The 15,890-nt window shown below is 38.6% G+C and overlaps 2 protein-coding genes across 3 annotated transcripts in view; both read left to right on the top strand.

Annotated features, from left to right (window-relative positions):
• Positions 1–104: 104 nt before the first annotated feature.
• LOC111322037 (uncharacterized) lies at positions 105–11,592 on the top strand. Of its 2 annotated transcripts, none has more exons than XM_022925076.2 (12): positions 105–1,262; positions 2,542–2,709; positions 2,994–3,149; positions 3,644–3,856; positions 4,300–4,986; positions 5,374–5,520; positions 5,641–5,926; positions 6,427–7,181; positions 7,282–7,524; positions 7,937–8,086; positions 8,502–9,757; positions 10,175–11,592. In XM_022925076.2, exons 1-12 carry the CDS (start codon positions 296–298, stop codon positions 10,679–10,681), a joined length of 5,535 nt encoding a protein of 1,844 aa, XP_022780811.2. In that variant the 5' UTR covers positions 105–295; the 3' UTR covers positions 10,682–11,592. The 2 variants fall into 2 exon arrangements, with proteins under 2 accessions (XP_022780811.2, XP_088614743.1); XM_088758617.1 differs by lacking the exon at positions 105–1,262 and adding an exon at positions 1,751–1,876.
• A 1,110-nt stretch (positions 11,593–12,702) lies between these two features.
• The window catches only part of LOC111321419 (GTPase-activating Rap/Ran-GAP domain-like protein 3), a 19,692-nt gene continuing 16,504 nt past the window's right edge, over positions 12,703–15,890 (top strand). Inside the window, exon 1 of the mRNA XM_022924299.2 lies at positions 12,703–13,361. Coding sequence (XP_022780034.2) covers positions 13,171–13,361 — 191 coding nt within the window. The 5' untranslated portion in view covers positions 12,703–13,170. The remainder of the gene's footprint in view (positions 13,362–15,890) is intronic.

Genomic DNA, 15,890 nt, shown 5'->3' with positions numbered 1-15,890 from the left:
GTATCATACGTATCGTGTGTGCTTAATGTCAACTGTCTTTTTTTGAAAGTTGAGGTCATACAATAACTGCGTCGCGTTTCTTAGCAACGGTTTCTAACAAAAGGGACAACGAGCAAATACGTTCTTTTATTCTTTAAAGGCTTAGCTTCAACAACGACCCCGTTACTTTTGCAAGAAATTTATCACTTCGTCAATTTGATCAGCCGAATAATATCTCATCGAGAACAAGCGAATTTAGCCACTACAGGCTTAAAAATCGTCAAGTGACTGGATAATTGCCACATCAAAGGAGACCATGACTTCAACTATGTTCAACTTCGCGTTCATATGTTCGATCGTGGCGGCTTTTTTTGCAGAAGTGGGTTGTGAATGTTCCACTGCAAATGTATGTGTCCCTGGGCCCGTGAATGCAGCCCGGTTGGTGAAACACACTGTAAAAGCTACAAGTACGTGCGGAAATCCACCGGCCTTTTACTGCCATTTTGAACCCTTGAACGGACCTTGCGACTTGTGCAACGGTAGTGATCACTCGGTGGACAAGATGACCGACGGTAACTTAGACACGAGCTGGCAATCTGTAACTTGGTGGGAATGGTACAAGAATAACAACTACACAAACAAACCATTCGTGGTAGACGTTACTCTTTCCTTTAACAAGAGTTATGCCATAACAGGAGAAATTCGTATCACTTTTAACTCTCCTCGACCGTTTAAAATGATTCTGGAGAAGAGTGTGGATAAAGGATCGACATGGACGCCTTTGCAATACTACGCAGACGACTGCCAAGAGAAATTTAATTTATCTAACACGCCCGTCGAAAGCATAACACTGGGTAACTTTGGTCTTCATTGTGTGCAAGACTACAGTTCTGCGACGCCTCAAAAAGGCGGCCAGGTGGTGTTTGACTTTTTGAAGCGATACGAGAAAGCTGACTTCTGGAACGGAACACTGCAAGAATACTTCACGATCACGGATCTTCGGTTGCGATTGTTGTATCCCGGTACAGATCGACTGGAGAATGTTGATAATGTAGTGGAAGACATCTTTAATCAATACTTTTATTCAATCGCGGACATTAGAGTAAATGCCCGATGTCAGTGCCACGGGCACGCAGATTACTGCGATTTTCCGTACACAAATGGATCACTATGTGACTGTATTCACAATACAGCGGGTGACGACTGTGAAAAGTGTAAACCGCTCTACAACAACCAAACCTGGAGACCGGCTTATTCAAACAGCGAACCTAATCCATGCGAAGGTAAGTACTTAGAAATAATACTTGTATATTGTACTTCTTATTCTCGCCATATTGGTGTGTGATATACAGGTATTTCCGCGTGAATATTGCCATCGAGTTTGCGAGCTCTGCATAAATCCGTACAATAACCTGTGCGTATCATAATTAGCATCGTTGCGCAGATGTTTCCAATTTGGAGACAAAATTAGAAAAACCACAACGACTGCTCCTTAAAAATTTTCGCTGGAAACAGTTCTCAGCTGTTTAAGTGTATGGAGCCGCGGGGCTTTCTCTTTAAATCGCCTGAACACCGCCGAGTGAGGAGAAACTGTTTTGTTTAAAACCCATGGGAGCTTGGAATTATCGCTTTTATTTAACACAAAATTTAATTTGATAGGATGGGGTAGACACATTGAACTGGGCTTTCATGATCGAGGACCTATCCAGTCAATAACATTTGCACCTCGATTAACATGCAATTCTTCTAGGGTCAGTTTAGTTGTACTATACTTTGTGGAAAATACTTATTGCTAAATGAAGCTTTACATTGATCGAAAGCGTTACGCGTCTTTCAAAAAGGTGTTACTATACACCGTTACTGGTGGAACCGATCATGCCTCACGTTAACAAATAAAGTGAGTAATCTCGTCGAAAGTAAAATAGATGTTTATTTTGACAAACGATTGCGAATAGAGTCTCCATGGAGTACAAGTGTACAATCATACGTCTATGCAGAAGAATTTTCAACTGTGACGATAATGAAAGTTACCTTTATTTTAGCAGTTAATCTTATGCAAACAAATAATTTATTACGGCGAAGTTTTGTGCCAGAGATCGAAGGGCGAGAATAATCACCAACTGAATGTGGGTAATATAGAATCGTGCTTAATGTTGCATTTCGAAGTGTTGAATAAACATGTCACACAAAATTTTACTTATGTAAATTTGGCCATGAGAATCATCCTACATAATTTTTCCTCATGTGGTAGGATTTAGCTTTCCTCAGGCAGGTACATTTCTCTCCAAAATATATATATATATCTATATTATTTATTATATATAAAATGTAAGTATTTTCTGCCAAAGTAATAATGGTTATGTTACATTTGTTTCTTGTTCAAAGCTTTCACTTACAATGTAACATGGACTGTTCAGATACTAATATTAATGTTAATGGACTCTTTAGTGAGATTTGGGACATGCATTACTACCATTTTACAGCTCTGCTAAGTCAGACTAAGTAGTAGTCATAATTATTATCATTTTGTTTGTTAATGGATCATTTGTGTTGCTCTTTCAGAATGTTTGTGCTACGATCATGCAGACAGTTGTCACTATAACAAAACCCTTGATCATGGAATCTGTGATGACTGTTACCATAACACTACTGGGATGTTCTGTGAACGTTGTCGTGAAAAGTTTTATCGTAATATGAGCAAGCCACTAAATGATCCTGAAGTTTGTCTATGTAAGTAATGAAAAGCAATGTGCTTCATGACAGGAATATACAATATGATATGTGTACTTCAATATTTGCGTGGAAACCTGGAAAAGTACAAGTACTTCTAAATTTTGATTTGGTTGATGCCCTAAGAGGCAAGTTGAATCCATGGACTTGACTGTGGGGTTTACAATTAAAGCTAGTGTACTTTAAGCTTTTTTCTAGGAAATTAATGATTAATTTACTTTTCATCTATAGACCTGCCTAAGTTAGATAGATGGTAATTCTCTGCTATCATTTGTGAATTTCAGCTTGTGACTGCTTCATGTTTGGAATCATTAACAATGGAACATGTAATCAAACTACTGGACAATGTGAATGCAAGCAAAATGTGACAGGTCGGCAATGTAACCGTTGTGCGGACACGTTCTGGGGTTTTGAACTACCCCCATTAGGGGATTGTAGAGGTAAGTGAATAACGCTAATCTACTTGGGTTGTGTTTACACAGGGGCTAGATTTATCCCTGTAAGTATTATTTTGATCAGAGTAAGAAAACAAAGAACCATTACTGATGGTGAAAAAGTACACATTCAGTGAAAATTACCAGTTTAGAGAGCTTGACTTTGTATAATTAATTCTTGGTTACTTCTCTGTTACAAAGTTACAAAGTCAAAAATAGAAAGTTGAGCAATTTGGTCTAACAAAAATCACAGCTATGGCCATGGCGATGAGGTGGCATTCTATTTTGAGGTTTTTTGATTTTAAAACCTGTTTTTATGTTTCACAAAATAATAATGAATAATGTCAGGCAACTGATGCAATCAGTATACAGGAAGAGTGGCTGTAAGAGAGTGAATAAACATGTTATTTCAAGTGCTTTTCGATCCTTAGAAACTCCAGTGGTTCAAAATGATGTGTTCCCCTTTTTTGACTGTGTCATTTTGGCTTTAATTATTGTAGAATGCAGTTGTAATGGAAATGGAACGGTTAATGGAAGCTTAAGTTGTAATCAGACATTTGGGCAGTGTCCATGCAAGAGTAATGTTCATCAACATACTTGCTCAGAGTGCAAAGACGGTTTCTACTCATTTCCAAAAACCATTGAAAGTGATTGTCTTCAGTGTGACTGTGACTATGGTGGAAGTGTACAGGAGATCTGTGAAAAAGTGAATGGTTAGTTCCGTTAATTAATTAGAAAATGTTGGTACAGCATTAAGTGGAATGCAGTAATTACTGTTATCAAGAAAATAATATAACTTAAATTTTATGTTTTATTGGCTACAAATTTGACTGGTTCCACACTTTCAAGATGCAAAATGTTCTTTATGACGCATGCACTGTAGAAGAAGCTTAACCATGATTGTTTTCTTTCAGGTCAATATTTAACCCGATTTTCACCTAACAATACACTGTTTGGTAAAATTTTATAAACCCAATGTCTATTAAAAGAGAATGCAAATTGCCTTTGAAGGTGAAGTTTGTGAAGAAAATGGCAAGGAAATTTTCAGGAAGAACTCAACTTGTCCATTGTGTAAAGTTACACCTTAAGCAATATTTTTATTATCCTCATTAACCTCTTGGTATGGTGAAAAATTAACTTACATCTTATGTTCAAGGAACTTGTCTCTGCCGCAGCCATATTGAAGGAGAACGGTGTACTGCGGTTAGAACAGGGTTCTATGTTGCTTCCTTTGACCACCTGAAATATGAAGCTGAAGATGCTATGGGAAATTATGAAGCTACCTCCAACTTCACTGGGGTGGAACAAGATTTTACTGGCAGAGGCTATGCAAAGATTGGACTCAATCAGTTTATTTCTTTCACTGTTAACTTATCCACAAACTTTAGGGACTTCTACATAGTTATTCGCTACACCAGCACTGAGAAGGCCAACATATCACTATTACTCTCTATTAGTTCTTGCAATGAATCAAACTGCTATGAGGCAAATAATTTTTCAATTTCACATCTGCCTCATGGAGTTGGATTAGCTTGGAGATCACAAGAGGCTGTTCGTTTCTTGAGAGGCAAAGTGTATCATGTGAACTTGACTTATGTCAGTGGAATGTACTATAACACCTCAATTGAAATAGACTCACTGATTTTACTTCCAAATGTGAGGGATGTTAGGATTTATGAGATTGCTACTAGAGATGGCTCTGTTCATGGCATGACACAGCAACAGATTGAAGATTGCTGGAACAAATCCACCACTGTTGCCATGTCTCAAAGTGGTTTTGACACACCAGTATGTCAGAATGTTACCTTCTCTGCAATGGCTGAAGTATTTGATGGAGCTATAGGTTAGTGGTTCTAGGGTTATTTAGTAATAGATGAATTTGTTGAGATTTTTCACCAGCAGTTGTCTCTGTAACGGCCATAACAGCAGTTTGTCACTTTGACAATCCACATGGAAAGGGTGCCACTCTACTGTCAGTTCGGGAATTACTAATTACAATAGCTGTATAAACTTGAACCATAATGATGAAATTCCCTCTTTCTACCTTCTCTTAAGTATAACCTAAATATTAGAAGTCTACATTATCATGTAGTTCCTACATGATAATGTATGAATAATATTGTTATCCATACATTTTACTTCCAAACAGATTTTTTTGTCAAGTGATCATCCTTGTAGGTCATTTGATCTAACTGACCCCATTTCAACTCATGTTTGTTTGTCGTGATAGCTTGCTCATGCAACAGTACGGGCACTAAGAATGGTACCACCTGTCACGAGCAAGGAGGTCAGTGTTATTGCAAGCCAGGAGTGACAGGACATTCATGTGATCGTTGCAAACCAGGATATTTTAACTTTACTGATGGTGGATGTACAGGTATGTACAACAAAATTATAGAAAACTTATAAAATGAGAATATTTCATGCCTTCAAATTTAGTACTGATTCAGTTGAAAGCCTTTAAAAGAAGGTAAAATTATGTTTGCTTTCCTCTCAGCTTGTGGATGCAGTGATTTGGGCTCATCAGATCTAGTCTGTGATCCTGTGTCTGGTCAGTGTCCATGTAGGCCTGGTGTTGTGACAAGGACATGCAGCAGGTGCAATGCAACTTACTATGGTTTTGAATCAGGACAAGGCTGCATTGAGTGTAAATGCAATGCAAGTGGTTCTTCAGATCTTCAATGTTACAAGAATGGTACATGCCCATGTAAGAACAGCACCAATGGTACTAAATGTGACATGTGTCGTAAATCCTTCTTCAATTTCACATCAGAGGGATGCCAGTAAGTGTGCGCGTTTTTTAAACAATCCATAGTAAATGTAAGTTCATAACAGTTGGCTACCTTGGCCAAAAACGAAATATATATGTTCTCCATCCTTTTTATGCACACTGCAAAGGCTAAAGATTGGCAAAGTCAGTCAATAGCTATTGGTCAGGAATGGTTTAAGAAGACTCCCTCCCCAGCTAAAATTTTACAGGCTGCTTTGTGTAATCTACTTTCACCCAATATCCAAAGAGCCAATATCCAAAGGTACAGATATTTTAATTTTTTTTAAGACCTTCACTAGGTTTCTGTAAATGGCTGCTGAACACAACTCTAGTGCCTAAAAAGTAAACTATAAACAGAAGGTTATATTTTGGGGGGTGGGGGGTGGGGGTTTACCAGCATTCAAAAATTTAAGACAACATCCAGCACTGTTTTTTAAGGAAGAAAACATCTCAGTCAACTTTGTGATAAGTGTACTTATTGCATGCTAATCCATTGCTTGCTTTCCTTTACAGACCCTGTAACTGCCATGAGGGAGGTTCAAGCTCACTGCAGTGCCATCTTAACACAGGGATCTGTACATGCAAAGCCAATGCTGAAGGGGAAAAGTGTGAAAGATGCAAAAATGGAACTTACAATAGTGACCCTCAAAATCCAGATGGATGCTCTCCGTGTTTCTGTTTTGATCGATCCAATGTTTGTTCCTCTGCTGCTGGCTTTGTTAAAGGCTATGTTAAAGCTAACTTCTCATCAAGAGTAGAGAGCATTGATAAAGCAAAAACTATAAAACTCCAATCGAAAGGTTCTGACATTGAAATTGATTTTCCATCCAACAGCACTGTGTCATTTCAAATCGAGGATAATTTTCAGGGAAACCAACTTTCATCTTACAGTCAGTTATTCAAGATGAACATTGATTATGCTGATGCTGAAAGTTCGAATGCTTCGTGGACCATCACACTGAGAAACACTCAGAGTGAAAAGGCGCAATTCAGCATAACACCTCGTCCATCGTTGGAAAACAAGGAATATCAGGCTCGACTCCATGAACATTACGCCCTCAACAATTTATCGGCCTTTGACTTACAAAGTATCCTCGTGGATGTTAAATCTGTTGAAATAAAAGGACATTTTATGGCCAATGGCTCTGTTACAATATCTGCCGAGATGGTTACTGCTACCAGAGGCGTTGGAGAAGAAGTAGGATATGTTGAAAACTGCACCTGCCCCAACAATTACACAGAGTTGTCGTGTGGATATTGCAATTCAGGTAAGGTACTTCTACAGTCACTAGTAACTCTGTAATTGCAATTTAAAGTGGGATTAGTTCAGTAATAATTGGAAAATTTGTAACTCTTTTTTTTTTCAAGGATTTACACGCCAAACTCCTAACCCGAGTCACCCGTCAAGAGTGTTCAGCTCGTGTGTGCTGTGTTCATGCGCTGGTCGTTCAAAGGAGTGTTTCCCTGAGAATGGCACGTGTTACAACTGTCGCATGGGATCTGAGGGCGAACACTGTGAGAGGTGTCAATCAAACGTGGATAACACTACTGACTGTAGACGCTGTGTATCTGGATACTTTGGATTGACTCCTTCGTCGGATGGCTGTCGAGGTAATGCATTTTCTATTAAAAAGTAGATTTAAGCTGAAATAGATATATTTTTTAACAAACGGAGTTTGGGTTCTCCTCTGTGTATTATCTTTTGTGTCGGTCCTCCTTTTGCACTCTGTATGCTCATTTACGTCTATTTGAAGACCAGCTTTGTTCTAAATACCTGCTGGTGATTGATTTGCAATGCAATCAAAATAAGTGCACAAATTCACTAAAATACTACTCTCATGTGAGACTTACAAAAAAACTGGTTTAAGAACTAAATATTATAAACGATATTGATAACATTTCACTGTATTTTCTAGTGTAGACTGGAAAAACACGTGAAATGTCAGGCTTAATTCTAAGTCTTATACAGGAAGCTGTTTCAAAAGTTGTGTTTTATAATGTTTTCTGTTTTGTCGTGTTTCAGACTGTGCCTGTGTTGAACCCAACACACTGTACGGAAATAGCACTGTATGTAATGAGACAACTGGTCAGTGCGCATGCAAGCCAAGAATTGGTGGACGGCAATGTGACCGGTGCCATGAGAATGCTTACAACACGAGCAACGGATGTGTTGGTAAGTGAGGAAAGAAATTGATTGCTACATATTACAGGTTCTTTATAATTACCATCGTCACTACCACTGCTGCAAAATTCTTTCCAGCTTCAATAAATATTTCAGTCACCAGGTAATAGCGTTTGAACCGTTTTTGGAATTATTTAATTTATAACAACCGAGTAACTTCTCTAGAAGTTAGTATGGTATCGCGTGGAGCAAGCGGATAATTAGTTTCCAAAATTTCGATCGGATTTACGGAAGTTCTTACCTACTTACGTCGACTGCTATAACAAAGGGCTATTTTTCTTCTCTGTGATGATTCGGCGAACGCAGCCAGCAACAAGCAGGCGTGTGACAATAAAAGAAATAAAATGGTTAACGCTCACTAACTAACCTTCGAATATTACTATAATAATTACTTTTTCTTTTTCAGACTGTCCTGAGTGTTACCGTCTGATTTACGAGGAAGTTAAGAAACTTCGAGTGAGTTTACTCTCCTTGGACGACACAATTCAACGGCTGCGCAATGGAAATATTGGTGATGCTTCCTTCGCCCAGCGTCTTGCTGACTCAGAAAAATATGTCAGCAGTTTGGTAGATGATGCAAAACGTTCTCGTGAAATTGAGAGTAACGTGACCAATCAAATCAAGCAGCTGAACGAGTCTCTTAATCATTTAGAACAAATCTTAATGTACGAGGTTACTCCTGGTGTGAGCTCTCTATCAGATAACCTCACTGCTACGGAGCGGAATAAGAACAGAACAGAAGAGCTAATCCAGCTGATTCGTGCAGCAGTTCGGGACAGCAGTAATATTCTGAACATGTCTGTTGATCGCGCTGTCCGTACGGCCGAGATTATCACCAATGATCTTAGTAAGCTGGTACCCAAGTTTACCGCGTTGGCAAACAATTTCACGGAAGCAGCTTCCGGTCAGAATAAAACAGCCTATGAGATTCAACATAAGGTTAACAACGCTAATTCTCAGCTAAAGAAAGCTCAGATTGTGGCCAATAGCACCATAAAGGGGCAAAAGGATCTTGACGTCTCCCTTCAGACTCTGCGAATGCATGGTGATGTCATGCAAGCCCTGGGTGAATACGTTAACTCAACAGCATATCAGCTGTCTGTGAATGCTTCGTCAGTTTTGTCAGGAGCTAACAAGACTTTATCAGAGCTAATGCTGCTGGATCCTGACAACAGAGACGTGGTCATTCAGATCGAAGAAGCAGCGATGCATGCAAGCAGACAAGCACAGGAGCTGATCTCTTTAGCGCATAATTTGACCCAATTATATTCCAATTTGTCCACGCAAGTCGAGCTAGCTGCTGAAGAAGTGAAACTCTTGACACATCGCGTGTATAGAACCGAGTCGGCTGGTAAAGCAATCTTAGCTGAAGCGCATCGGGCTAAACAAGAAGCCACTGATGCTGTACAACTTGCCAGCAAGACCTTAGAAGACGCCGAAGAAATGTTACAGATCCTGCAAAATTTCGAAGAAAAAGCAAAGGAAGCACAGGATTTTGCTGAACTTTCTCTAATGCGAGCCAAGGAGGCTAACATTACGAGCTTGAATGCCATTCAGTTCGCTCAGGGTATCAACGCCTCGCTACAAGCCACTCTGGCAGTGGCTACTAAAGGACTAAACTTTGCGCAACAAGCATGGAATATTTCAACTCATGAGAACCAGGTAAACTATGCACATGTTAGTTTACAATCATGTGCAGGTGTGCTCAGACACGATGACAAACTGTACGAAATTCAAATAGGAAGCCCTATTTCACCGGATACCCTTCATGCCTCTGAAATTGTTTTGTTTCAAAACGAGCCAACACTCATTTGAACTGACTGTGTTCGGAACTAACAAGAGCTGACAATCCGTTTTTTTTTTTTTTTTTTTTTTTTTTTTTTTCAGTTTCATTTCCTTTTTCTTTTTTTCAGTCTTCTTTGTTCCGCTCTCGGTACCGATTACTTGTGTCATTCTGTGATTCTGATCATTAATAAGGACTGTCTCTCGTTTGGATCAACTAAGTACGTTGATAGGACGAGGATGTTTTTCATATCTTGAGTTCCTTTGAGCTGACTTTTATCTTTGTTATTTACAAAGGCTGTGACGACAATTCATGCCGACGCAAACGAAGTATCTGAAGCTGCAGCCCAGTCTAAGTACACAACAGGATACTACAGTGAGGTGGATCACAATGTCACCAGTATTAACTCGTCATCCCATCAACATATTGATACATGTAAAGGTAACTATTCCAAGTTAGCGTCTGACGCTTTGAGAAGTGCATATTTAGCAAAGAAAGCGGCAGACCAAGCTGATGCTGCAGCCAAGAACTTGAATGTGGATCACGTGGTTCGAGAAGCAGCCAGGCTACAACAGGTGAACGTTACAAGACTAGGAGAGCTTAAGAGCGAGATACAGAGAACAAGGTCGGCATTTACACAGAAAAACCTCGCAGACATCATAATAGAACTGAAAAAAGCAAAAGAAGAGCAACAGACATTTGTACTAGATTATCAAAGAAAAATTAACGAAAGGAAGGAAGAAATAACTGAGTTAAAACATCTTTACGCGTCACTTTCATCCGTGACGTGCAATAAATCATAATGATTATATAATAATATACTGTGTGATGGATAAGCTATAAATTAGTTGCCGCAGCAGGCGGTGGAATTCCGTCCTCGAGGACTCGAGGTCAGAAAATCAGGTCGATCAGGTCGATTTTCCGAAGAGGAGAGTCGTAAATCATTTTTCCAATGGCTTGATTCACCCATGGATCTACTGGAATTGGTTGGGGGGGGGGGGGTGGGCTGAGATGAAAGGAGGAGCAAGTTCTTGCCAATTAAATGTATAAGTAGAACAATTAGGTTGATATGATGAAGAGTATAGCGTTGATGTTTTTCTAATAGCTTATAAATTTACTGTGAAGTCTTCGCCGTTCCTGTCTATTGACAGGCTATTCGCTTTGTTCTTCGTCCAATTAAACGCACACGTTAAATTAGTAAAAGTTAAAATGAGATACAGACGTTTACGTACTAATGCGAATTTCGGATGAGTTTCTAAAGGATTGTTTGCTTTGTGCAAGGAGCATATTTTTGTAAAACCGGTTTTCCTTTTTATGATGAAAGATGATGATATCTTTATTTTTTAATCACAAGTAGATTTCTTTAAGAATTGAATCTAAGTGATTCTTTATAAACTGTTTTTATGCGTTTTTATGAAAGTATTTATTGAGCATATTAATCGGTGTTGTTGATCAAAATTTTTGTCACTGCTAATAAAATTTTATATGATTTAAGTTAAGTTCAAATTCCTTTATTTTCAATCACTATTAAAAGTTAATTGAAATATGGTTGTCGTTCAAATCATGATTTTTAAGGCTAATCAGAAGTGTATCTGTATATAGCTGTATATACTCCTCATTCCCTACATCTAACACCGCCAGCTCAGTTGCGAGAGTTGTACATAATGACGCTAACAAAGGGCTTGAACCTCAAAATAAAAGATGTATTATTTTATTTGTGTCTGGTGACTTCTTTGCGGTTTTTTTCTTTCTTTTTCTGTAGCGTGGGCACTTTTGTTTGCAATAGTTTTACTAATATGGCATGTCCACCTCGGAAACCGTGCTATTCCTCCTCGATACTAACAAGCACGTGTCCAAGAGAGAAAGTGGGTGGTGGGATGGTCAGCGAGCGGATGTTGGATTGTTCGAATGAGACAACCTACATGCTCTGAAAGTGTGCGCCTGACACGAGGTGGGTTACGGCTAATGCACAGGCGCTTCTTGTCTCATGGCTTTTCCTCCAGTTGTTGCGGTTTTCTTTCTAAGATAGCTGGTAACCAACCGGCTTAGTTATACAAATAACTTCAAACAACAAGGTAGCCACTTTCCTCTCCCCCCCCTACAGAGGCTCCTTTAATAAGTATTTACACCTGCATTCACTGCGTGGTGTGTTCAGTGGATATATCAGTAAAGCACCTCTCCAGAAGGGAGAAACTACTGTTTTTAACCGTAAAATTTCTCTTCCTGTTCACTGATGTTTTAAAAATTTATCTAAAAAGGCCGATGATAAGCAACAAAATCATTGAAACTGAATACATTATAAATTAATACAGTTATCTTTTGATTAGAGATTAGAGTCATAAGTCAGCAGTTATTAGGTTTTGAGCGTTTTGTTCAGTTCGGTTACAAATGAAGCGGGTGAGAATTTTTTTAAAATTTTTTTGTATTCTATGTCCTCAGAAAAAAAATCATTCCTAATTCCGGACAAATTTCAATATACCTATATTGGTCACCGACTTCTATTGTAAATGAAGAATAATGCTTTCCACACTCTACATTGTGATTCAAATTCAAAGTAGTGCAGGTCTGTGATTGAATTAACATGCCATCTTCTTTTGTGGGTCAGAGCATAAACATATTTTAACTGTAAAAGGAAAACGCTTTCTGTGTGGTCATTCGTAAGACATGTCTTCATGACTGTATTTTGTAATTGTTTTAAGCACAATGGAGAGCGCTTTTGACAGGTTTCTCTGTTGGCGTCCAATAGCAGACTACTTCCGGTACGATACCTAGACATAGCAAACATAAGTGGTTTGCACAGTCTCAAAGATACCTAATTATATTCATCGTGGATTCGACCCTGGGGCATAAACAGATGGCGAATTACAGTATGTGAAATCGCTCACGTCTCCTTTATCCTCCGGTCGCTAAATTCTGGCCACGTCGGTTTGACGTTCGTCCCGAGAATGTAAAATTCTCGCAAAGAGAAAATCATCGCCAGAGGTCTGTGCGAAAACGTGAAGTGTTTTATGTGAAGAAAAATAAACCGGCGGAAACCTTTGACGTAAGGAAGATTGGAGTCTACTCCGCCATTAGAGCAGTTAAAGGCTCAACATGAATTCTTAACTTGATTCAAGCTCGTTAGATCCACCTTGCATTTATCCAAGGGTCAAAGTTACTTTCGCCAATTTGTGTTCATCACGTGTGACTCGAAATTCTCATGTCATATATTTTTTTGTCGAGTGTTATGAGAGATCCGTGACGAATTTATTTGAACCACTACGGACCAGACTCCAAACGGAAGCGAAACAACATGGATTTATCCAAAAAGCGACAAACGTTCACACCCGACCGACCGCGGCCAGCTAGTCTAAGTGTGGGAGAAAATAAAGCGCCAGGGAGATATCTACCTCGACCATCGCTTCAATTTAAACGATATTCCAGTCCACCTGGAACATTGCGTCTGGCCGAGGAAGTAGATCAACAAAACCAAACACTAAATCGGTAAGTTGCGAAACCATAGAAATATTTAAGTGGCTGGTTCGGGCATTTGTTGCTTAATTAACCGAAGGAATTGTTACCACAACGATTTACTGTTTATATTGAGCGTCGGTGCTTATTAAATGCAGCCAGTCTTCTTTTAAAAGTTGAAAATATAAAGATTTGTATGAGTTATTGCTATACTATCTCTCATGATACAGCCTTAATTCACGAGGGTGTGAGTGTTATTCGCGCTAACACGGCTCGATATTGTTTGTCAGTTGAAAGCCGGAATCAACAGTTCGTATTTGTGTTAGAACAATGTTTGGTTTACCATGTTCGCGCATAATTTTGTTATCGATGCTTATACCGAGATGCCATGAAAATCAGTTCATTTTGATTATGATCGGAGACGATTTCTACTCCACAAAGAAATGTTTACATTCGCTTAATTTGGAGGTGTAATTTTTGTGATTATGTAAAGCTGTGACGAACAGTGTGGAGCACGCATGTTACAGCTAATTCGCGTAAATTTTGGCAGGAACCACTTAAAGTATAATGAAATGCAGATAAAACCGTTTAACTGACTCCTCTTCACATTCAAATACTCCATCAAGGAAGGCTGTGAAACCCAAAATGAGAATTTTGAAACTGATATTGACATTGTTAAGTATCATTTGTTTACTCCTGAATCATCAGTTCGTCTTTGTGGCAGTTTGATTGGAGTTAAACTTTTGACTCATCCCAGGTATCTCATTGAGGACCAAAATTTACTGTACTGCGGGCTCTAACTTGTACGTGACCTTTATAAAACCTACGAGCAACACATCGGTTGAGTGGGGGGGATTGTTTCTGTTTTGGTCAGGTTGGCAAGCTCCTTAACATGTTTTATTTACATAATCCCAAACTGTCCTAATATAAGAGGCTAAATCAAACAAACCTACGAATGGAGTAATGAAATCCAAATTAAAACTCACAAGTTTTTTTCACGTCTGACCTTCTCAAAAGTTTATTATAATTCAGTGCATGTCCGTAACAAGGCGTTATAGCACACGTTCACCCATGATTGAAGACGTCATCGCGATGATGCTCAATTCGACTGATACGGCCGCGTAAAGTAGGTGTCTCGTGATAAGAAAAATTTGAAATGCTTTTTAGTCTCCTGATATTTTTCTCTTTTTTATGAATAAATTTTTTATAAAAGAGGCCAAAACGTTCGAACTGATTATTTATTCTTTTATCCAACTGTAAACTTCATTACCCGTTTTGACTTGATCAATTTGTAGTCACGCAATGTTTTTGAGCACAGGCACTGGATGAATCGATGCTTTTTGTTGAAAAAACAAGTATATAAAAAAGATGCTTAAGTCTAGACAGGTATCAATAAATGGCTATTATTTCTCAATGTATGGAATCACGTGAAATCACAGTATCACGTGAAAAAGTGATACTGACAAGCTGGGGTGTTGCAACTTGTGAAAGGCTCTATAGCAGCTAGCGTGACTTGGTTTCATGTAGGAAGGTCTCCCGCCGCTTTTCACTAGCAGGGGAAACTAAACACAGCTGAAATTTTAAAGAAGAACTCAAAGCTCATAAAGGAACAAGTAAAAGGAATTTCTGAAGTAAATTTTCATTTTTTTATTGTGACCGAGTTTTTCTTTTTTAATTCAATCAGCTACGAGTTTGATTTCGGCTTTTTCGGTTTTGTGTCGTTTTCAATTTGTTTCAGTAGAATCCCAGTTTTCGAAAAGGCTAGGAAACGCGAAAGGTTTTCTATCTAACCGACAATTTGATTTTAAGGAAGGGGTCATTTAGAAAGGTTTGCATTTCCCACACTCTTATTTGTCCATAGCATTTCCGACTAGTTCGTAAAATGACGATAAAAACGTAAATTTATCATGTTCAGTCGTAGTTGGGTCTCTTCGACTCGCAATTAAACAAGGAAATACATTAGTTAGTGGTCGTCGTCGGTCACCTTACAAATTCACCTCTCTTAGTTATAGTTGTCTTCATGGATTCCTTAGCAGACTATGTCCACTCGTCGGTTTCAGCCACAGGAGAGTTTGATGATTTTCTTTACTCTTATCACTGGTTAGCCCAATGATTCAAGATTGTAATGTCTAAAGTGATATCAAAATGAGTAATCTGTACCGAATGAGAAGTCACGTTGTAATTTCGCACCTGTAAATGACAGATCACGAAGGTGACGATGCGATAAAAAAAAAAACCTGACAAACAAACAAAAACTGAAAAAATCAAACAAATTCCCCTGCAGCTGTTTTATTTTTCGAGTGGCACGTCATGGATAAAGAACGACGACTTGCATGTCAAAAGTAACATTTGCTGAATCATTGCCTACATAGTGATCCTTTTTTAAAGATCTAAATGTAATTGTTTCCCTTTTTTCGCTCTATGAGACTATTTCTCAGAAATCATTTTGATGTCGGCCTCTGTCATTTCTGTGATCATTACAAATTCTCACTGATGGAAGTTATTCTCGATGGTTTTGCGTGTGCATATGTTTGAGTGTGTTTGATTTATTTGTGATTTATT

The sequence above is a fragment of the Stylophora pistillata genome, chromosome 4 (genome assembly GCF_964205215.1).
Source record: "Stylophora pistillata chromosome 4, jaStyPist1.2, whole genome shotgun sequence".
In the NCBI taxonomy this organism is placed as follows: Eukaryota; Metazoa; Cnidaria; class Anthozoa; order Scleractinia; family Pocilloporidae; genus Stylophora; species Stylophora pistillata.
Note: the sequence above shows the minus strand (reverse complement) of the source record. Positions and strands in the feature narration are given on the sequence as shown.

Bases quoted from the DNA above. Each gene is read 5' to 3' on its own strand.
- LOC111322037 (XM_022925076.2), top strand. From the start codon at position 296: ATGACTTCAACTATGTTCAACTTCGCGTTCATATGTTCGATCGTGGCG. The intron at 1,263-2,541 runs GTAAGTACTTAG...TTGCTCTTTCAG, and splicing joins CGAACCTAATCCATGCGAAG to AATGTTTGTGCTACGATCAT. The intron at 4,987-5,373 runs GTTAGTGGTTCT...TTGTCGTGATAG, and splicing joins AGTATTTGATGGAGCTATAG to CTTGCTCATGCAACAGTACG.